Source organism: Sebastes umbrosus, chromosome 13 (genome assembly GCF_015220745.1).
Source record: "Sebastes umbrosus isolate fSebUmb1 chromosome 13, fSebUmb1.pri, whole genome shotgun sequence".
NCBI lineage: Eukaryota > Metazoa > Chordata > Actinopteri > Perciformes > Sebastidae > Sebastes > Sebastes umbrosus.
The window spans coordinates 15,672,808-15,695,125 of record NC_051281.1 but is presented as its reverse complement, the minus strand read 5'-3'; the positions used below and the strand labels follow the sequence as shown (position 1 = coordinate 15,695,125).

Genomic DNA, 22,318 nt, shown 5'->3' with positions numbered 1-22,318 from the left:
TTTTTATATAAAATCATAATGTTGATTTCTTCTCTTAGGCTGAAATGGGCTTCCACGACCTTTTATTTAATATATTTAAAGGAAAATGTCAGATATCTCTTTTAAGTTTTCATAATTTCCAGTGAGTTTTCCATCAGTCTACAACTTCTACCTAAAATGTGGTTAGGCATAGTTCTTGAGTATAGTGCATATAATTTAAAAGTAGTCTGAAATGGGCTTCCACGACCTTTTATTTATTTATTATTTATTTTTTATTTATCTTTAAAGGAAAATGTCATATATTTCTTTTAAGTTTTCATAATTTCCAGTGAGTTTTCCCATCAGTCTACAAACTTGTACCTAAAACATGATTATGCATAAGTCATGTGCATAGTGCATATAATTTAAAAGTAGTCAGGACTTTCTTCTTCATGTTGACATTAAAGAAACAATGTATTACCCTCGCGATAACAATGTTGCACACGATGCGTGACGTCTCATAGGCAACAACCACTTGCAGTCGGAGTAGAGGTGGCCCTGTAGGAGCCTGGAGGAGGCAGAGACAGAGACGTGCTGCTGAGGTGTGAAGAGGTTTGTGCCCTAAAAAAAACACATAATAACTACACTCTTTTCACCCAGTTTGCAGTAATCCGTGCCCATGTTAACAAAGAAAACCTCGGGTTAATGCCACAGCCCCGTGTGGAAGATGAACCGTGTGCAGCAGCTGCAGTAACCAACACACAGAAAAGTAGCTTTGATGAGTGTCCAAAGTAGTGGAAGTTTGGAGGGGACGCCATCTTTGGTCCCAGCTCTCCACGTCCCCAACACGGACTGTGTCTTCAACAGCACACCACGGCGGTGCTGAAGGCCTCCAGGAAGGTATTGTTAAACATATTAACACGTGTATGTCTTTTCTACTTGCTCGTTTAGGTGATTTTGTGCAGAATGGAGGAGAAATGGTGTTAAAACGAGCGAGGAAAGCAGCGTTGCTAGCTATCGGTACACTAGCTCGTCTCTCTGTGCTCAGGCCAGTGCTGTAACCTTAAAGACAAATACCAGCATAATGGCGATAAACCTGCACCACAGCTGAGAGGTTAACACTGTTTAGTGTGTGCATCCTTCTTTAAGCAAGCTGCTTTTAAACGAGCAAACTCACAGCTTACAGATGGATGCTAAACACACATTAATGTGTTAAATGCATGAAGAGATATCAAGCATTTTTACTCGTAATGGTTAACGTTATATCACCGGATAAGTTAGGTGTGTTAGCAATCCTTTGTGTGTGTAGACTGTGGTGTTTCTCCTACCAAACAGTGGTCACAATATATGATGTTAATCATCATCTTAAGGGCTCATAAAGGTCTTAAATCGGCTTTAAACATGACAGTATGTAGCTAACATTAAGTGTAGTTATGGTGTTTTAAAGATAGTCCTTAGCTATAGATGCTATTGGATGGTAGGTAGCCTTGTTTGACCTCTTTAGTATTACTAACTTAGAGTATAGAGACCGTCATTTAACGATAACTAACCAAAATGAGGGGGGCACCCATGGGATACAGCATACTAACACACACTGCAGTCACATAACTGATTTGGTGAACCAATTGTCACTTATGTTAATTAACTGTAACTACATTAAGTGTAGTTATGGTCTTTTAAAGATAGTCCTTAGCTATAGATGTTATTGGATGGTAGGTAGCCTTGTTTGACCTTTTAGTGTTACTAACTTAGAGTATAGAGACCGTCATTTAACAACCAAAATGAGGGGGGCACCCATGGGATACAGCATACTAACCCACACTGCAGTCACATAACTGATTTGGTCAGTTTTGGTGAACCAATAGTAGTTGTCACTTATGTTAATTAAGTGTAACTACATTAAGTGTAGTTATGGTCTTTTAAAGATGGTCCTTAGCTATAGATGTTATTGGATGGTAGGTAGCCTTGTTTGACCTTTTAGTGTTACTAATTTAGAGTATAGAGACCGTCATTTAACAACCAAAATGAGGGGGGCACCCATGGGATACAGCATACTAACCCACACTGCAGTCAAATAACTGATGCTTATTTGGTCAGTTTTGGTGAACCAATGTAGTTGTCACTTATGTTAATTAACCTACTCGCACCCTCATCTCAATGGCTCATCAGGGTCTTTAAACATGACAGTATGTAGCTAACATTAAGTGTAGTTATGGTCTTTTAAAGATAGTCCTTAGCTATAGATGCTATTGGATGGTAGGTAGCCTTGTTTGACCTCTTTAGTATTACTAACTTAGAGTATAGAGACCGTCATTTAACGATAACTGCAACAAAATGAGGGGGGCACCCATGGGATACAGCATACTAACCCACACTGCAGTCACATAACTGATTTGGTCAGTTTTGGTGAACCAAATTGTAGTTGTCACTTATGTTAATTAAGTGTAGTTATGGTCTTTTAAAGATAGTCCTTAGCTATAGATGTTATTGGATGGTAGGTAGCCTTGTTTGACCTGGTAGTGTTACTAATTTAGAGTGTAGAGACCGTCATTTAACGACCAAAATGAGGGGGGCACCCATGGGATACAGCATACTAACCCACACTGCAGTCAAATAACTGATGCTTATTTGGTCAGTTTTGGGGACCCATTGTAGTTGTCACTAACATGGCAAGTGTTGGCAAACTCCTGAAATGTGATCACTGCTTCTGTAGTAAGTGGTTAATGTGTAGTGGAGACGATGAGAAGAGAGGGTTAGGAAAAAAATAGGTTGGCAGTCAAAGAAAAACATCTAAAGTAATCATAACTGTATCAATACATCTGGTTTTAGAACATAGTCCTTAGCTATAGATGCTATTGGATGGTAGGTAGCCTTGTTTGACCTCTTTAGTATTACTAACTTAGAGTATAGAGACCGTCATTTAACGATAACTAACCAAAATGAGGGGGGCACCCATGGGATACAGCATACTAACACACACTGCAGTCACATAACTGATTTGGTGAACCAATTGTCACTTATGTTAATTAACTGTAACTACATTAAGTGTAGTTATGGTCTTTTAAAGATAGTCCTTAGCTATAGATGTTATTGGATGGTAGGTAGCCTTGTTTGACCTTTTAGTGTTACTAACTTAGAGTATAGAGACCGTCATTTAACAACCAAAATGAGGGGGGCACCCATGGGATACAGCATACTAACCCACACTGCAGTCACATAACTGATTTGGTCAGTTTTGGTGAACCAATAGTAGTTGTCACTTATGTTAATTAAGTGTAACTACATTAAGTGTAGTTATGGTCTTTTAAAGATGGTCCTTAGCTATAGATGTTATTGGATGGTAGGTAGCCTTGTTTGACCTTTTAGTGTTACTAATTTAGAGTATAGAGACCGTCATTTAACAACCAAAATGAGGGGGGCACCCATGGGATACAGCATACTAACCCACACTGCAGTCAAATAACTGATGCTTATTTGGTCAGTTTTGGTGAACCAATGTAGTTGTCACTTATGTTAATTAACCTACTCGCACCCTCATCTCAATGGCTCATCAGGGTCTTTAAACATGACAGTATGTAGCTAACATTAAGTGTAGTTATGGTCTTTTAAAGATAGTCCTTAGCTATAGATGCTATTGGATGGTAGGTAGCCTTGTTTGACCTCTTTAGTATTACTAACTTAGAGTATAGAGACCGTCATTTAACGATAACTGCAACAAAATGAGGGGGGCACCCATGGGATACAGCATACTAACCCACACTGCAGTCACATAACTGATTTGGTCAGTTTTGGTGAACCAAATTGTAGTTGTCACTTATGTTAATTAAGTGTAGTTATGGTCTTTTAAAGATAGTCCTTAGCTATAGATGTTATTGGATGGTAGGTAGCCTTGTTTGACCTTTTAGTGTTACTAATTTAGAGTATAGAGACCGTCATTTAACGACCAAAATGAGGGGGGCACCCATGGGATACAGCATACTAACCCACACTGCAGTCAAATAACTGATGCTTATTTGGTCAGTTTTGGTGAACCAATTGTAGTTGTCACTTATGTTAATTAACCTACTCGCACCCTCATCTCAATGGCTCATGAGGGTCTTTAAACATGACAGTATGTAGCTAACATTAAGTGTAGTTATGGTCTTTTAAAGATAGTCCTTAGCTATAGATGCTATTGGATGGTAGGTAGCCTTGTTTGACCTCTTTAGTATTACTAACTTAGAGTATAGAGACCGTCATTTAACGCTAACTGGAACAAAATGAGGGGGGCACCCATGGGATACAGCATACTAACACACACTGCAGTCACATAACTGATTTGGTCAGTTTTGGTGAACCAATAGTAGTTGTCACTTATGTTAATTAAGTGTAGTTATGGTCTTTTAAAGATAGTCCTTAGCTATAGATGTTATTGGATGGTAGGTAGCCTTGTTTGACCTGGTAGTGTTACTAATTTAGAGTGTAGAGACCGTCATTTAACGACCAAAATGAGGGGGGCACCCATGGGATACAGCATACTAACCCACACTGCAGTCAAATAACTGATGCTTATTTGGTCAGTTTTGGGGACCCATTGTAGTTGTCACTAACATGGCAAGTGTTGGCAAACTCCTGAAATGTGATCACTGCTTCTGTAGTAAGTGGTTAATGTGTAGTGGAGACGATGAGAAGAGAGGGTTAGGAAAAAAATAGGTTGGCAGTCAAAGAAAAACATCTAAAGTAATCATAACTGTATCAATACATCTGGTTTTAGAACATAGTCCTTAGCTATAGATGCTATTGGATGGTAGGTAGCCTTGTTTGACCTCTTTAGTATTACTAACTTAGAGTATAGAGACCATCATTTAACGATAACTGCAACAAAATGAGGGGGGCATCCATGGGATACAGCATACTAACCCACACTGCAGTCACATAACTGCTTTGGTCAGTTTTGGTGAACCAATTGTCACTTATGTTAATTAAGTGTAACTACATTAAGTGTAGTTATGGTCTTTTAAAGATAGTCTTTAGCTATAGATGTTATTGGATGGTAGGTAGCCTTGTTTGACCTTTTAGTGTTACTAACTTAGAGTATAGAGACCGTCATTTAACGACCAAAATGAGGGGGGCACCCATGGGATACAGCATACTAACCCACACTGCAGTCAAATAACTGATGCTTATTTGGTCAGTTTTGGGGACCCAATGTAGTTGTCACTAACATGACAAGTGTTGGCAAACTCCTGAAATGTGATCACTGCTTCTGTAGTAAATGGTTAATGTGTAGTGGAGACGATGAGAAGAGAGGGTTAGGAAAAAAATAGGTTGGCAGTCAAAGAAAAACATCTAAAGTAATCATAACCGTATCAATACATCTGGTTTTAGAACATAGTCCTTAGCTATAGATGCTATTGGATGGTAGGTAGCCTTGTTTGACCTCTTTAGTATTACTAACTTAGAGTATAGAGACCGTCATTTAACGATAACTGCAACAAAATGAGGGGGGCACCTATGGGATACAGCATACTAACCCACACTGCAGTCACATAACTGATTTGGTCAGTTTTGGTGAACCAATTGTCACTTATGTTAATTAAGTGTAACTACATTAAGTGTAGTTATGGTCTTTTAAAGATAGTCCTTAGCTATAGATGTTATTGGATGGTAGGTAGCCTTGTTTGACCTTTTAGTGTTACTAACTTAGAGTATAGAGACAGTCATTTAACGACCAAAATGAGGGGGGCACCCATGGGATACAGCATACTAACCCACACTGCAGTCACATAACTGATGGTCAGTTTTGGTGACCCAATGTAGTTGTCACTTATGTTAATCACCTACTTGCACCCTCAGTCTGGCTATTACAATGATGGAGGACTTTTACTTAGCTTTGGGCATTAAGGCAGCTTCTTAAGTTTCTTAGTATTATCAGTGTTGTATATACATTGATTTGCAATGCATAGCTGCATCCAGGGAATGAAATTAGCACCTGCCACCTGCCAAATACAGGGTTAATGTTGGCTGTGGCAGGTAAAAAGTGCCACCATGGCAGACTACTTACAGATGGATGCTAAACACAGATTAATGTTATAAATGCAGGAAGAGAAATCGAGCATTTTTGTTCGTAATGGTTAACGTTATATCACCGGATAGGTTAGGTGTGTTAGCAATCCTTTGTGTGTATAGACTGTGGTGTTTTCCTACCAAACAGTGGTCACATATATGTAATGTTAACTAACTGACTGGCTCATAAGGGTCTTAAATCGGCTTTAAACATGACAGTATGTAGCTAACATTAAGCGTAGTTGTGGTCTTTTAAAGATAGTCCTTAGCTATAGATGTTATTGGATGGTAGGTAGCCTTGTTTGACCTTTTAGTGTTACTAACTTAGAGTATAGAGACCGTCATTTAACGACCAAAATGAGGGGGGCACCCATGGGATACAGCATACTAACCCACACTGCAGTCAAATAACTGATGCTTATTTGGTCAGTTTTGGGGACCCAATGTAGTTGTCACTAACATGACAAGTGTTGGCAAACTCCTGAAATGTGATCACTGCTTCTGTAGTAAATGGTTAATGTGTAGTGGAGACGATGAGAAGAGAGGGTTAGGAAAAAAATAGGTTGGCAGTCAAAGAAAAACATCTAAAGTAATCATAACCGTATCAATACATCTGGTTTTAGAACATAGTCCTTAGCTATAGATGCTATTGGATGGTAGGTAGCCTTGTTTGACCTCTTTAGTATTACTAACTTAGAGTATAGAGACCGTCATTTAACGATAACTGCAACAAAATGAGGGGGGCACCTATGGGATACAGCATACTAACCCACACTGCAGTCACATAACTGATTTGGTCAGTTTTGGTGAACCAATTGTCACTTATGTTAATTAAGTGTAACTACATTAAGTGTAGTTATGGTCTTTTAAAGATAGTCCTTAGCTATAGATGTTATTGGATGGTAGGTAGCCTTGTTTGACCTTTTAGTGTTACTAACTTAGAGTATAGAGACAGTCATTTAACGACCAAAATGAGGGGGGCACCCATGGGATACAGCATACTAACCCACACTGCAGTCACATAACTGATGGTCAGTTTTGGTGACCCAATGTAGTTGTCACTTATGTTAATCACCTACTTGCACCCTCAGTCTGGCTATTGCAATGATGGAGGACTTTTACTTAGCTTTGGGCATTAAGGCAGCTTCTTAAGTTTCTTAGTATTATCAGTGTTGTATATACATTGATTTGCAATGCATAGCTGCATCCAGGGAATGAAATTAGCACCTGCCACCTGCCAAATACAGGGTTAATGTTGGCTGTGGCAGGTAAAAAGTGCCACCATGGCAGACTACTTACAGATGGATGCTAAACACAGATTAATGTTATAAATGCAGGAAGAGAAATCGAGCATTTTTGTTCGTAATGGTTAACGTTATATCACCGGATAGGTTAGGTGTGTTAGCAATCCTTTGTGTGTATAGACTGTGGTGTTTTCCTACCAAACAGTGGTCACATATATGTAATGTTAACTAACTGACTGGCTCATAAGGGTCTTAAATCGGCTTTAAACATGACAGTATGTAGCTAACATTAAGCGTAGTTGTGGTCTTTTAAAGATAGTCCTTAGCTATAGATGTTATTGGATGGTAGGTAGCCTTGTTTGACCTTTTAGTGTTACTAACTTAGAGTATAGAGACCGTCATTTAACGACCAAAATGAGGGGGGCACCCATGGGATACAGCATACTAACCCACACTGCAGTCAAATAACTGATGCTTATTTGGTCAGTTTTGGGGACCCAATGTAGTTGTCACTAACATGACAAGTGTTGGCAAACTCCTGAAATGTGATCACTGCTTCTGTAGTAAGTGGTTAATGTTTATTGGAGACGATGAGAAGAGAGGATTAGGAAAAAAATAGGTTGGCAGTCAAAGAAAAACATCTAAAGTAATCATAACCGTATCAATACATCTGGTTTTAGAACATAGTCCTTAGCTATAGATGCTATTGGATGGTAGGTAGCCTTGTTTGACTTTTTAGTATTACTAACTTTAGAGTATAGAGACAGTCATTTAACGCTAACTGCAACAAAATGAGGGGGGCACCCATGGGATACAGCATACTAACCCACACTGCAGTCACATGACTGATTTGGTCAGTTTTGGTGACCCAATGTAGTTGTCACTTATGTTAATTAACCTACTTGCATCCTCATCTCAATGGCTTATGAGGGTCTTTAAACATGACAGTATGTAGCTAACATTAAGTGTAGTTATGGTCTTTTAAAGATAGTCCTTAGCTATAGATGCTATTGGATGGTAGGTAGCCTTGTTTGACCTTTTAGTATTACTAACTTAGAGTAAAGAGACCGTCATTTAACGACCGAAATGAGGGGGCACCCATGGGATACAGCATACTAACCCACACTGCAGTCACATAACTGATTTGGTCAGTTTTGGTGAACCAGTGTAGTTGTCAGTTAGGTTAATTACCTACTTTGCACCCTCAGTAGTTTTCACTGGCTAATGCAAATGATTGAGGACTTTTACTTAGCTTTGGGCATTAATGCAGCTTCTAAGTTTCTTAGTATTATCAGTGTTGTGTATATACATTGATTACAATTGTCAAGTTATTGTTTAAATATGTGCAGTATCCCGACTTGAGAGAGATTGAAACATCCACTCAAAGATTTTTAACTGGAATCCACTCAATGACACACAGCTTTTCCTTTTTCCCTCCTTTATTTTGTAGGTTGAGTTGAAAGTTCAGTTCATTTTGGAATTATTATTATTATTATTAGCCATTAGTCATTAGGTGAAAAACCTTTGAAATAGAAAAAATATAGAAAAGAAAATATACACATTTTACAAAATTAGTATAAATAAGTTCAAATTCATTTTTTGAGACTTTGCAAAATTCATTAATCCTCACTTAATTTAATACACACACTCCCATTAAATGCCTCATGCTAAATGCAAATAAGCTAGTGCCCACTGCTGCCATAGCCTTTGCCTTAACATGAAAGTAATATGTATATGTGTATTATATATTATGGCTGCATCACAGTATTCCACTGGTAAATATTGCAAATTGTGAGACTGTTGTTGTCTGTGTTATTGCTTACATTGCCAATGAGTGAACCCTAGGTGGAAGTAAACCAACCCAGTTTATGCCAGAGATTTTACACTTTCCAAGTGTGTGCCATAAACAGGTGGTCACCCTACTGAGCAGCACACAGTTAAAATGACATCCACAGCAAGAGTTGTAAGGGTTCAACCACATGTTCCTGCAGGGGCTTGAATATAGATAATAGTTATGCACTGAGGCCTTCATGTTTGAAACAAAGGGAAATCCTTGAGGAAACACCACACAGCTGATTTGTAGTTATGATGTGATACAGGCTTAAAGCTGCTCCTTCTCCGTAAGACTTTGTTTTTTTTATAGGTAAAATCGTAAAAGGTATGGTGCGTTTCAACAGGGTAGATTGAACGCTTACAATAACTGCTTCTTGTGAATATTGCAGTGCTGACTCACAGCATGAGTTATACTTGCCATTCAAACTGTATTGAGGTGAAAGGTGAAAATTGTGCTGTTCATTTGAATAGTTGCAAATGAGGTGAGAAAACTTGTCTCTGTATGTCTTTGTGATTATAAGGCGGAATATTGAATACTGCTGTTGTATGTGCTCATTCCAAAATAGTCTTGCTTGTTCCTCTAGTTGTGTAAGACTGATGACTGTAGTAGTTGACTTCTTTAGCAAAATAGACTGCAAATTTGATTAGACGCCATAGACGCATCATGGGAAATGTGACAAGCATACTTTGTCTATGGGTCCTTTTCATTATGCTAACTTATGCTTCCTCGTGTCCTCCAAGGAGGGTGAAAAGAGGAGATGGCACGCGTCATCAACGCGGCATATCTTTGGGGTACAATCATACATTTGTGTAAAATCTCGTCTGCACTCGCCGAAATTGAGCCAATCGCAACGCATGACCGCCGCTCCAGTTACACTGCGTATGTGTCATACCCCATACCCCAAAACCCGTGTCCCAGCCTTTTTCAATAGGTCTTGGTGTCCTCTCTCCTCCCGTGACCTGGATATCCACCTCGAGAAGAGAGGAACCTTCTGGAGGAGCTATAAGCGAGGAATCACGGGTGTATCCTTTGCGGAAGTCTTTCGCCACCGGTGACGTAAAAGAGGCGTAACACACAGCTGGGATAACTTTCTGCCCTTCATTGTTTGTGTAGAGCCTTGTTAAGGTGCCGTTCCAACCGCATTCCTTAATGACATTTCACTTTGATATCATGTTTTTATCGTGGGCTACATCCAATTCAACTGCTATAAACGTGACATGATGTTTACAAGTGCAAACAGCTGCTTACGGCAAATTATTATGTCAATAATATCCTCTTACATTCAGCTCTAATTTGAATTATTTCATATTGTCATATAGATAGACAGGAGTGTGTTTGTGTGCATATAGCCTAATATATATACTGTGTATATATATATATATCACTCAATCATATAATATGTCACTCCTAATTTAAAATAGTACTTTTCATACAGATATTTGTAGTGCTTCACACAAAATATTTAAAGGCTATAATATATGTGTGTTAAATAAAAATGTCCGTACATTCTTGTCACATTATGCCACGTTGTGAATTGAATTAATACTAAATATAAGTTGTTGATAAATGCATAAGTTGTTATGAACACTTTTATTCTCATCTGACAGACACCATAAAATATAGCAGTATAACAAACGTCACAAATGCCACTCGTCATATTTAATTGACATTGCTTCAAAATGACGGCTCCTCATTTTGTTAAATGCCTGTTGCCTCGACTCCTCTCGACTCCTCTCTCCTCGCGTCTCTTCCTTGCCTCCTGCTTGCATCTCCCATTGGCATGACTAAGACGCAAGGAGAGGAGGCGAGGAAAAGAATGAAGGAGACGGACCTGTTGCCTGGTTGTTACTAAGATTTGTCCTTTTCACACTTTTTTTTTTAACTTACGCAAGTGTCTCCAAGCGCGGGATAGTAGTGACTGTAACTGTGATCTTTAGGTGTTATCAGGGCAAAGTGTGTTGGCAAACGTTAGTTTATATTGTCAAACTCCTGAAAATACATTTCTCAAGTAGTTCATGTTGCACTGAAGTGGGCTTGTGTGGCCGCTGCATTTTTTTGTATAACTTGATAGCAGACAGTGTTTTGGTTTTAGAAGATATGATCAATGGCTTTTTGTTTAGCTATTCTTGCTAAGGCTTGATTGTGTTTTATCGGGACATTACAACTGTGGACCTCAATTAAGTTCGATATTCAGTGCAGTTATAAGATGATTTAAGGTTTTTGAGATGTGAAACTTGTATGTGTGTGCAGTTTTATTTATTATTTGCATATGTCAACAAAGAAGTTGACAATACACCCAATTAGAATTGACTTTCCACAACTTCTACTTATTGAGTAGTACATTTGTTAAGTCTGTGGTTTTATAATAAACATATTGTAAAGAAATGAGCTATTCAGTCGGGCTGCAGCTACCGATTATTTTCATTATTGATTACGCGGAATTCACACCAGGCAGCATCGAAATGCAGACGTCTTCATGTGTTTCAGGTGGGAAGAAATTCTTTGTAACATAGGTCAACATGTCATAGGAGTCACAGGACCTGTTTACTGATTGGCTGCGGGTCCTCTATGGCTGCATTTTGCAGCTATTAGTTTTCCCAACTTTTAGTTTGCAGACTCAAACGGCCGCAGCTCGCTGAGCTTGGAATTGGCCACGGCAGCTTTTCATAAACATTGCATGGCAACTCGCTTTAGGCCGCACTTCGCAGCTGCTCTGGTGTGAACTCTGTGTTATATCTGTCATTTTTTCAATCATTAATCGTTTAGTCTACTAAACGTAAAAAAAAAAAGGCCTCTTCAAATGTCTTGTTTTGTTTGACCAGAAGTCCAAACACCCCAAAAATATTTAGTACACAATGATATATGACAAAGAAAGGCAGGAAATCATCTTATTTGAAAGGCTGGAATCTGAGAGTATTGAAATTGTTTCACTATTTTCATTTGAAAAATGACTGAAATGATTAATCCATTATCAAAATAGTTGCCAATTATTTTTCTGTTGATCAATTAATCGACTAATCGTTTCAGCCCTGCTATTCAGACAACCACATTCTCATTATTGTTTCCCTCCATCTGAAAGAGATTTTTGTCTTCTTTTTAATTATCTGCCATTTCTCTGTCGGCTCCCTCAAGCACTTCTTAGCCTTAGATGCACTAATGTCCTGCCTCCCTTATGATTAGCTGAAGGCACGCATATCTTATATATCACATAATATCAGATGATATCATAGCATGTCTTCTCTAGTCAGTATGGTATATTTCACTTTCTGCCTTTCTCATTCACCTACTGGTATGTTGCAATTAGTTTCTGGAGGTGAAAACTAACTCCTTATGTTGCTGTTATAGTTGATTGGTGTGTGGCTTTAAATGGATTATGAGCGTGTTTGTCTATATTTGGTACACATTCATCATTTGACTAATCTCTGTTTGACCACAACTTTGCTCTACTCCCTGCTGCTGTGATTTTGTAGTTTTTAAGAATACTTTTTCGATGTGTTTATGTTCTCCATTTAATTTGATTCCTTTGTAGATTCAAAATGGTTGTCTCATTAAAGCACAGGTTTAGTGGGCAGACCCCTCTGAGTCAGCAGCAACACTGAAGCCCAGGGAGCTCACGTAACAGTCCCACAGGAGCACAGTATTCATCAGTGCCGAGCAGTCGAAACATTGCTCTTGGACTCTCAGTATAATAGTGTTTGTGGGACTGTTACTTCTGGACCTTTATTCTGCATTTTGAGTTATAAATTATTTTGGCGGCAGTAGTAGTATTAAGCTGCTTCTAGTAGATCTGGTTGTGGTAACAGGAGTAATCATAATGAAAATCTTGCTCATCTCCTCAGTGCTTCACAGTAGAGAAACCTGTCTCGGATATGCATCTAGGAAATGGGCATGAATTTGGTCTATTCTGATCAACACTAAAATATTATCAACTGTGAGGGTTTGAGATTGTAAATAAGTCACCTTTATTATCATTGCTCATTGCTACACTGTGTCATCTGCTCTTGAGTGGGTGCATTCAAAAGCTTCAATTAAGCTGATCCTTGAATAACAGAGACACACTGTGATTTGTCTCTAATCCTTCCAGGCACCATGGAGGAGCTGCACAGCCTGGACCCCCGGAGACAGGAGCTGCTGGAGGCACGCTTTATGGGCGGGGTCGGCGGCAGCACAGGGGGCAGCACTGGCAGCACAAGCGGGGGAACCAAAGTGAGTGAATATTTAGCTGTATCAGCGTTTGTACATAAGAATTGATCAAAATACTGTTTTAAGTGTCCAAGTCTTATCCTAAAATGATCTCCTTTTTTGTCAGGGTTTGACCAATAATGAATGTTCAAATCACAGTTTTGGAAGCCTGGGATCCTCAAGTGACAAGGAGTCAGAGGTACTCTAAGCTTTTGGCAAGAACTATTGACGAATCATTATTATGAATATGTTAATTTATCATTTATAAGTAAATATGTTATTCTTGCTTATTGCTGTAGAGCTGAGCCGAATTAATGAGTGACAATTGCCTCAGATCAGAGTTTTCCTCAGCTGGAAAGTAGACCAGTGTGACAGAGTTGTATATACGGTATATCTGCTCTCTCAATAATGGTCCCAAACTTAAAATATTCAACATATTAGGGCTGTAGAAATTGTCTTTTTTTTTTTTTTTTTTTTTATACATTTGAAGCTTCTATTGAGGTTTTCGAATGAAGCTTCAAATGTCTGTCATTATATATTATGACGTAATCACCCTAAAAAAATCCTCAAACAAAATCCTCAATTGAATAAAGGGATTCATCGGATACAAATGAGTAAGTCTTTTTTTATTGAATCAACTTTCTTTAAAGAATACAACATAGATCCAATACAACAAGGTAGGGACGGGACGATGTAGGATTTTATCACGGATCGCAATACAGGGGATATTTGGTGGCCACAGAGTAACTTTTTGTGGCAATGGTTAATGTCTAATCCTGGTTACACCCAATTATTTTTGTCTAAAAATCTTTTCTTTCTCACTTAATAGGGGTCAGATGTGAAAAGAGGCAGTTCTCCTGCTTATTCGGTAGGTATATGATGAAATCTGAAAACCAGCAGTTATGCTGATGAGTGCTGTTGTTTGGATTTTCAGCGATTCTGGAGAAAGTTACATGATATTTGAACTCGACACCCAAATACCTGTTCTTCCCCTCTCTGTCACTCTCTCTCTCTCTCACACACAGTGAAAACTCGCATCCAAAATTCACAACATGTTTTTATTTAACAAAATATTTTGCTTCAATCCATATTTCTTGGCATTTGACCTTTCAAAAAGAACATTGTCACTGCGACCAAAAAACAATTGTTTTTCTGGTTGCCGCACACAAAGGGAGGCACACACCTGCTTCATTCAAAAACCTCAATAGAAGCTTCAGATGTAAAAATAAAAACAAAAAAAACATTTGGTACAGCCCTAATGGCTCCGTCTGATCCACTTTAATTTATTTACAGAGCCAGGGCTGTGTATGAACACAGTTTGTTTTTTTCAGTGCAGACAGACAACAGACAGCTAGCTGAACGTGAGGAGATATTTGCTGAATTTGACAATCACAATCATCACAGACTCCTCCTTTAACAGACAGGACAAAACTGCTATGAGAGCAGTAAGAGATCTGTAATTGTTATGGATAACATCTGTCATGGTCAGCAGTACTTTTGACAGTGAGTCATTTGATTCAGTGTTGGAATAAATGCTTAATGCAGCCTCAGTTTATAGTCAGCTTGAAAAGAAATAAACATTTGGGTTTGTTTTAGACTGCCTCCACAGGTAGCTTCACATAACCACAGTGGTGTGATGCAGTTACAACAGCAGCAAGTCTAAAGATGAAAAACAGCCTTTTGTGTAGTAATTGTTTTAAAAAACATTGTTTAATAACATTTCTCTTTCAGACCCCGGAGAAGAAACAGTCCGAAACAGCCAGAGGCAGGAAAAGGAAACCTGAGATCCAATCAGAGAGCAGCCAGGGTGAGTGTCAAACTGTGTTAAACTGGTTATATTTCTGCTCTTGCTCAAAGTATATCTTTGAAATATTTTAATAAATAACAACACTCTTTTGCCTTCACAGGGAAATCGATTGTGCGAGGACCCAAAATAAGTGATTATTTTGATGTAAGTTTTCAGTTTCGTGTCCGAGTTCTCATACATTTTAGGGAAGTGTTGAGCGAATAATGTTTGCTATAGTAGTCATTCAACCACTGAGGCATAATCCATTTCCTGTCTCTAAAATAACAGTTCTGTAATAGAAAAGGAGCCACTAGTGGGTCTGTTGTTATTGAATGTTTGGCAGTGATGTCCCCTTTCTTCTCTTAATCTTTCAGTTCCAGGGAGGAAATGGGTCCAGTCCTGTGAGAGGTGTCCCACCAGTGATTCGTTCGCCCCAGAACTCACATTCCCACTCCGCTCAGGGTATCGCTGTAAGTCACCCCAAAACTTGTACTCAAAATCTCCTTTGCTGCTCCATTTGGTGTTGCCCTGTCATAAAGGTTCTCTCTCCTGTTGCAGGTTAGACAAAATAGCTCATCTCCTACTAGTCTGTCTTTTGGGGACCACATGACGCATCCAAAGCAACTAGCAGTCAAATTTGTTCAGGTGAGAGGGGTGATTGTGAATAGTCTGGACACCACCAGCTCTTTGTAATCGTTCCTATGTGGTTGACATTTCTGGGCAAGTTTTTAAACAACTTCTTTTGTCGTTTTCCATTCTAGACTGACCTCACAGTGTTGAAGTTGGCTGCCCTTGAAAGCACTAAGAATCTAGACCTTGAGAAGAAGGAGGGGAGAATAGACGATTTGCTGAGGGTAAGGAGAAGGTCTTACTCTGGGCTGTGATGTCACTTTAATGCAGAATGTCTGGTAATAGAACAGATCTTAATTTGTTTTGTCTGTTTTTAAATAATTGGGGGATTGGGAGAATGATATAACTTGTGCAGCTGCTGATGTAGTTTTTTTTCTCTCCTTCGTAGGCAAACTGTGATCTCAGGAGACAGATAGATGAACAACAAAAATTACTTGAAAAGTACAAGGAACGCTTGAATAAATGCATCACCATGAGCAAGAAGTTGCTCATAGAGAAGGTAAATGTATTGTTTTTGTTAACCCTTTATGAACACTTAAACATACTGTATATGTCTACAAACCTATATTTTGTGTTGTTCTTCAGAGCACCCAGGAGAAGCAGGCCTGTCGGGAGAAAAGTATGCAGGATAGACTTCGTTTAGGCCATTTCACTACAGTGAGACATGGAGCGTCATTCACAGAGCAGTGGACTGACGGCTATGCCTTCCAAAACCTTGTGAAGTAAGAGGCTTTTAATGAGATTGTCTGTGTCTAGTTGTTGTTTAACATATATTTTTTTATAACTTTTATTTATCCTTAGAGAAACACTCTCTTCTTCAGAAACATTCCTGTCATGGGGAAGCAGTTTTTTTATGCCTCCGCGCCAACAAGAGCCACGGCCGGAGGCATTATGTTTTCAAGTTGTCCGTTTTTCTAGTACTATACTATGACTTTGTTTTATGACATACAGTACTATGCATTTTTATGGCATACTATTCTCTGACTTTTTATATGGCATTTTTATGCTTTCTTCTCCACCGACAAAAGCTGTGGCCGGAGGCATCATGTTTTCGAGTTGTCCATCCGTCCGTCACATTCTTGTGAACGCGTTCTCAGAAACGCCTTGAGGGAATTTCTTCAAATTTGACACAAATGTCCACTTGGACTCAAAGATGAACTGATTAGGTGGTCAAAGGTCAATGTCACTGTGACCTCACAAAACACGCTTTTGGCCATATCTCAAGAATTCATATGCTAATTATGACAATTTCACACAAATGTCTAACAAGATACAATGATGAAGTGATGACATTTTGGACAGACATGGATGTAAATTGCAACTTGACTGGTTAGCGGAGGCATACAACTGCGAGGTGTTAATTCTAGTTTTTCCTGATATGTAGGCTTTATTAGTTTAGTATTTGGCACCTTCTCTTCATGTGTCAACTTGAAAAATTATATTTCAGGTGCGGCCGAACAGGAACGTTACAACTTTAATATTTGCTGATCATTTTTATCATGGTGTCAAATTAAAATGTTGTGGTGGAGCATGGGTATGGAAATGGTACTAATCTCCTCTAACAAAAAGCACTGCTTTCCATCGGCAGACAGCAAGAGTCGATAAACCAACAGAGAGAGGACATTGAGAGGCAGAGAAAACTTCTAGCCAAGAGGAAACCTCCATCCTCCAGCAACTCCCAAGCACCAACCACAAACTCAGAGCCAAAGCAACGCAAAACCAAGGCAGTGAATGGAGCAGAAAGTGATCCCTTTCTAAAACCCAGCCTACCTCAGCTGTAAGTCCAGGCCTTGTATATATCACAGATATCAGACCAGCCATTCCCCAGGCAAATGCAGTGTATAAAATTCTGTGTAGTTTTGGCTTGATTGTTTTGCATAGTCTGCTGTTGTAAAGTTTAACAGGACTGTGTGCACAGCAAGTGAATAACTGAATGTAGTAATCTAAGTAAACATGGCGATGGTGTTGACAGTGGTGTTTTATCTCTCTTATCCTGGAAAGGCTGACACTAGCAGAGTACCATGAACAGGAAGAGATCTTCAAACTGCGACTTGGACATCTCAAGAAGGTAATTTGTCCTGTTCCAGTGCACTCCCGCCACATGTATTAATGCATTTCATAAGTTACTCAATTTATCCAGGACCTAGTATATAACAAGGATAAAGGGCATTTTTACACAGTTTGGAAGTTGAAACCTAATTAGAGTCGGTGTCTTATGAAACATAGCAAATCCTTGTCTTCAGCATGAAGATAATTGAACATATTCAGCCTGATTCTCCTGCTTCTAGAGCTGAACCACTGTTCCTTTCGTGTGAATCACCCTAAGGATGTAGCGAGCCTGTAGTTTGTGTATGTATCCATTGTTTTCCCGATGAATAAGCATCACAGGCAGCCCCTGACAGACTTTGTACTAAGTCAACCGTTAAATATTTAATTCAGAACTAGTCAGCTGTGTACAAGTGGGTTTTGATGAGCTCCTCTCCTTGTAGTCAGAGTTCTGAAGTTCCTTCTGTGCATTTTTTGTGTTTGTGCGCTTGAATCATTTATAGGAAGAAGCTGAGATCCAGGCGGAGCTGGAGCGTCTGGAGAGAGTGCGCAACCTTCACATTCGGGAGCTGAAGAGAATAAATAATGAAGACAGCTCACAGTGAGTCTGAATCAATTTCTTTCACATTTACTGCATTGACATTGGAACATGTTGTACACACAAAGCCAGTATCCTCATCCACAGTGGTGATATTAATTAACTGCCCACTGGATGAAGCTTTCTTTTCTTTTTCCACATTGGTCATGTGTTGGCAGAGCAAAACTAATGCTGAAGAATTTGTCATTGACACAAAGGTTGGTATCTGTAAATTTGATTGTTTTGTGTTGTTGTTTTTTTTCCATCCAAAGATTTAAAGATCATCCAACGTTGAATGAAAGATATCTGCTACTACACCTCCTAGGAAGAGGGGGCTTTAGTGAAGTTTACAAGGTAAGTCATTAAATGTTGATGTCAAAGTGAAATAATACTCTTAGCAGGTGTTACTTTTCAAGTATAAGCCAACGTTTTGTGTGTATGTTCTGCAGGCTTTTGACTTGATTGAACAACGATATGCTGCTGTGAAAATCCACCAACTTAACAAGAACTGGAGGGAAGAGAAAAAGGAGAACTATCACAAGTATGTCGTCCCATGTGGAAATACATAACCTCACCTGCAGTATACTATAGTTAGTGTTTCAAATGTTCCGATGTCCTTTACTTGCAGTGTATTGTTATTCCTCTCCATAAGCCCCAACGCCGGGCTGTCAGCGCAGGATACAGCGCCCACACCTTCATGCTTTGGTTGCTAATAGAAGCATAATTACCTTCCTCTCCACAGGCACGCATGTCGAGAGTATAGAATACACAAGGAGCTGGACCACCCCCGAATCGTGAAACTTTACGACTACTTCTCACTGGACACAGACACGTTAGTGCACTTGATGCATTCTTGTTCATGCATTTTTCTTCATGCATTTCCAGCACTTTTCATTTCTTCTTCGTCTTCTGTTCTTGGCCGTAATTCTTAGTGAGTCTTTTTTTCCATTCAATAGGTTTTGCACTGTCATGGAGTACTGCGAAGGCAACGACTTGGATTTCTACTTGAAACAACATAAGCTCATGTCCGAGAAGGAGGCACGGTCTATAGTCATGCAGATTGTGAACGCACTAAGATACCTGAATGAAATCAAACCCCCCATCATCCATTACGACCTTAAGCCAGGTAAACACGCCCCACTAGACTACTGATGACTCTCATCACATTAATTCAAGTATTTACTTTCCATTAAATCAGAATGTGTCCGTTATATAGTGGGCTGAAGAAGCCATCTTATTGATGGTATTTCTTCTTTAGTGCTGACATCTTTTACTTTGATTTCAAGGCAATATCTTGTTGGTGGACGGCACAGCCTGTGGGGAAATCAAAATCACTGACTTTGGTCTGTCAAAAATCATGGATGATGACAACTATGGCGTGGATGGGATGGATCTGACATCACAGGGTGCAGGGACCTATTGGTGAGAAGAAATATTGTGTTTTCGTTGGCGTACAATGAGCCCTTATCTACATAGGGAGCGGGTCCTCTTCGGAGGCCACCATGTTTCTACAGTAGCCCAAAACGGAAAAACCAAACACTGGATCTAGAGAGAGCCTTTTGTGTTTTTACTAGGGCTGTCAAAGTGAAACGTGATAATAACGTGTTAATGGAAATTTGTTTTAACGCCACTAATTTCTTTAACGCATTAATCCTTTACAGACATGCCCACTTTATGATAATCACATGCAGTTTTGGGCAAGTCATATTCAAGTCAACACACTGACAGCTGTTGCCTCTTGGGTTTGAGTTTGCGATGTTGTGATTTGAGCATATTTTTTTAATGCTAAATGCAGTACTAAAATGGGATTAATTTGCGATTAATCGCGATTAACTATGGTCAATCATGCGATCAATCACAATTAAATATTTTAATCAATTGACAGCCCTAGTTTTTACGTTACCTGAAAGCCACCGTAGTTCTCCGACAGGCTTGTGAAACTGCAGTAATGTGATTAGCAGAGTGCAAAACCGTAATACCGCCAGCCAGTGTCAGACTTCCGTTGCTCCGAAAGTAGTGTTATTATGGTAAGAATGACCTCTGAGTGAGGCGAACATTACCACAGTCTTGGAAAGGGAGGAGTGAGCGGTATTCAGTTGGTCGCAATCTGCAACTAGATGCCACCAAATGCTACACACTGTATCTTTTAACTATTGTATGTACTGTTGGGGTATGTACATATTTTTTAAACTGATCATGTTTTATGTATAATATTTTGATATAAAAAGTAACCAGTTATATTTGTTAAATAGATATAGTGGAGTAAAAAGTACAATATACTAAGTGGCATGAAATGGAGTAAATGTGTGCAAAGTTACTTTCCATTAAACAACTTTTTTTTTCTTCTGGCCAGGTACTTGCCTCCTGAATGTTTTGTGGTTGGCAAAGAACCTCCAAAGATCTCCAATAAGGTGGACGTGTGGTCTGTGGGCGTTATCTTTTTTCAGTGTCTGTATGGAAGGAAGGTAAGGAGGAAAATACAGATTCTAGCCTTGAATGTTTCTGTAATCACTTGCATGATGATTCAAATTTGCACCTCCTCTTTTTTTCTTTTTTTTAGCCTTTTGGCCACAATCAGTCACAACAGGACATCCTGCAGGAGAACACCATACTGAAAGCTACAGACATTCAGTTCCCTGTCAAGCCTGTTTCCAGCAATGAAGCAAAGGTATGAGAACTTGCATACAAAAGGGATACAGCTATTTTAAAATAAGGCTTGCATTATCAAAGAACAAATATCTTAAAACACCTGATTGACCTGCACATTTTTGACATTATTCTTCCCCCCTCCAGGCCTTCATAAGGCGGTGCCTGGCATACAGGAAGGAGGACCGGGTCGATGTTCACCAGATGGGAAGCGACCCGTACCTGCTCCCTCACATGCGGAGGTCAAGCTCCTCTGGAAATCTGCCGATGAATGCCGCTGGCTCAGGACCTGCCTCCTCCAGTATCATCTCATACTGATAGCCTCGTACTGTGACAAAAAAGGCAAACTGACCAAGTTGCTCCCACGTCTGTAGAGCTTCTCAGAGGCTCTGGCTTGTGGGAGAAGGAACAGCCGGCAACAGGAGGAGCAGGACACTGGTGGGGAGATCTCACCTGGCCTCCTCTGACCTGTGCCAGGCTTCTACTTGTTTACCAGGGCTTGATCAATGGAGGGACAGTGAGGGGACGTTTTAAAAGGACATGGATAAAAGGATCTTTTGAGGGTCCGATAAAAGCACTGAAACTGACGACGTACCTTGAAGAAAATGTGACTGGGCGCTCTGTTCAGATGTTGCAGATGGATAAAGCCTTAAAGGGCCGAAGGGAGACTTGGCAGCCCGACGTTTAGATTAAATAACATGGTCCTGCCAGGGTGCAAATGATTCAGCTGCTAGAAGTTAATTTACTGTGAGGAGGACAGTCGTCGTTATGTAGAACTTCAAAGATTTCACTATTGATTTGGCTAAATGTTTTGTTTTTCACAAATGTTAGGCTTTTAATTTGAGTTACTTAGCCATGAGAATGTAATGTGTAGCATACAAGTGGCATCTAGTGACCTGTAGGTTGGGGCAGCGTACTTATGTTTAATGCACAAAGTAACCAAATGTAGAAAAATGACAATGTATAAAATCCTATGCAGGAATATTAATTAACAGATAAATTGGAAACTGTATATGCTGTACAGGTGAATTTTCAAATTTTGAACTGCAGCAGTAATGTGTACAAAGAGTTAAAATTTCCCCATGCAAAACTAGTTTCCTGGAGTGTTTCATTTTGCTGCTTTGTTGCTCTTACTTTTTCAAGGGCTGTATGTTCCACTTCGGGTACAATTGTACAGTTCTGCTAAGAGTGAATAATAAATGCCAGGAAATGTTTTTCCCCTCCCAGTGAATGGTAAGAATCAGTCTGTTCATTCTAAAGTCAACACACATACTCGCATGATAGTACACTGTACATTTAGGGTGCAATCTGCCAGCATTTGTCTTTTTTTAGATTACACTGACACTCTGTGGCTTTGTTTGGTACTGCAG

General features: G+C 39.4%; 1 protein-coding gene across 4 annotated transcripts; it reads left to right on the top strand.

The window, feature by feature from the left end:
* Window positions 1–460: 460 nt before the first annotated feature.
* On the top strand, window positions 461–22,179 carry tlk1a (tousled-like kinase 1a). 4 transcript variants are annotated; one of them, XM_037789786.1, is made up of 23 exons: window positions 474–570; window positions 673–858; window positions 13,166–13,287; window positions 13,391–13,462; window positions 14,093–14,131; window positions 14,995–15,070; window positions 15,171–15,214; window positions 15,424–15,519; window positions 15,608–15,694; window positions 15,811–15,903; window positions 16,068–16,178; window positions 16,265–16,401; window positions 17,268–17,456; window positions 17,681–17,747; window positions 18,229–18,326; window positions 18,575–18,656; window positions 18,752–18,843; window positions 19,045–19,134; window positions 19,259–19,428; window positions 19,589–19,724; window positions 20,656–20,767; window positions 20,863–20,970; window positions 21,096–22,179. In XM_037789786.1, the coding sequence occupies exons 3-23, from the start codon at window positions 13,171–13,173 to the stop codon at window positions 21,264–21,266; spliced, it is 2,187 nt and encodes a 728-aa protein (XP_037645714.1). In that variant the 5' UTR covers window positions 474–570; window positions 673–858; window positions 13,166–13,170; the 3' UTR covers window positions 21,267–22,179. The 4 variants fall into 4 exon arrangements, with proteins under 4 accessions (XP_037645715.1, XP_037645714.1, XP_037645716.1 ...); XM_037789787.1 differs by lacking the exon at window positions 673–858 and having other exon boundaries at window positions 461–570; XM_037789785.1 differs by having other exon boundaries at window positions 476–858.
* The last annotated feature ends 139 nt before the right edge of the window (window positions 22,180–22,318 follow it).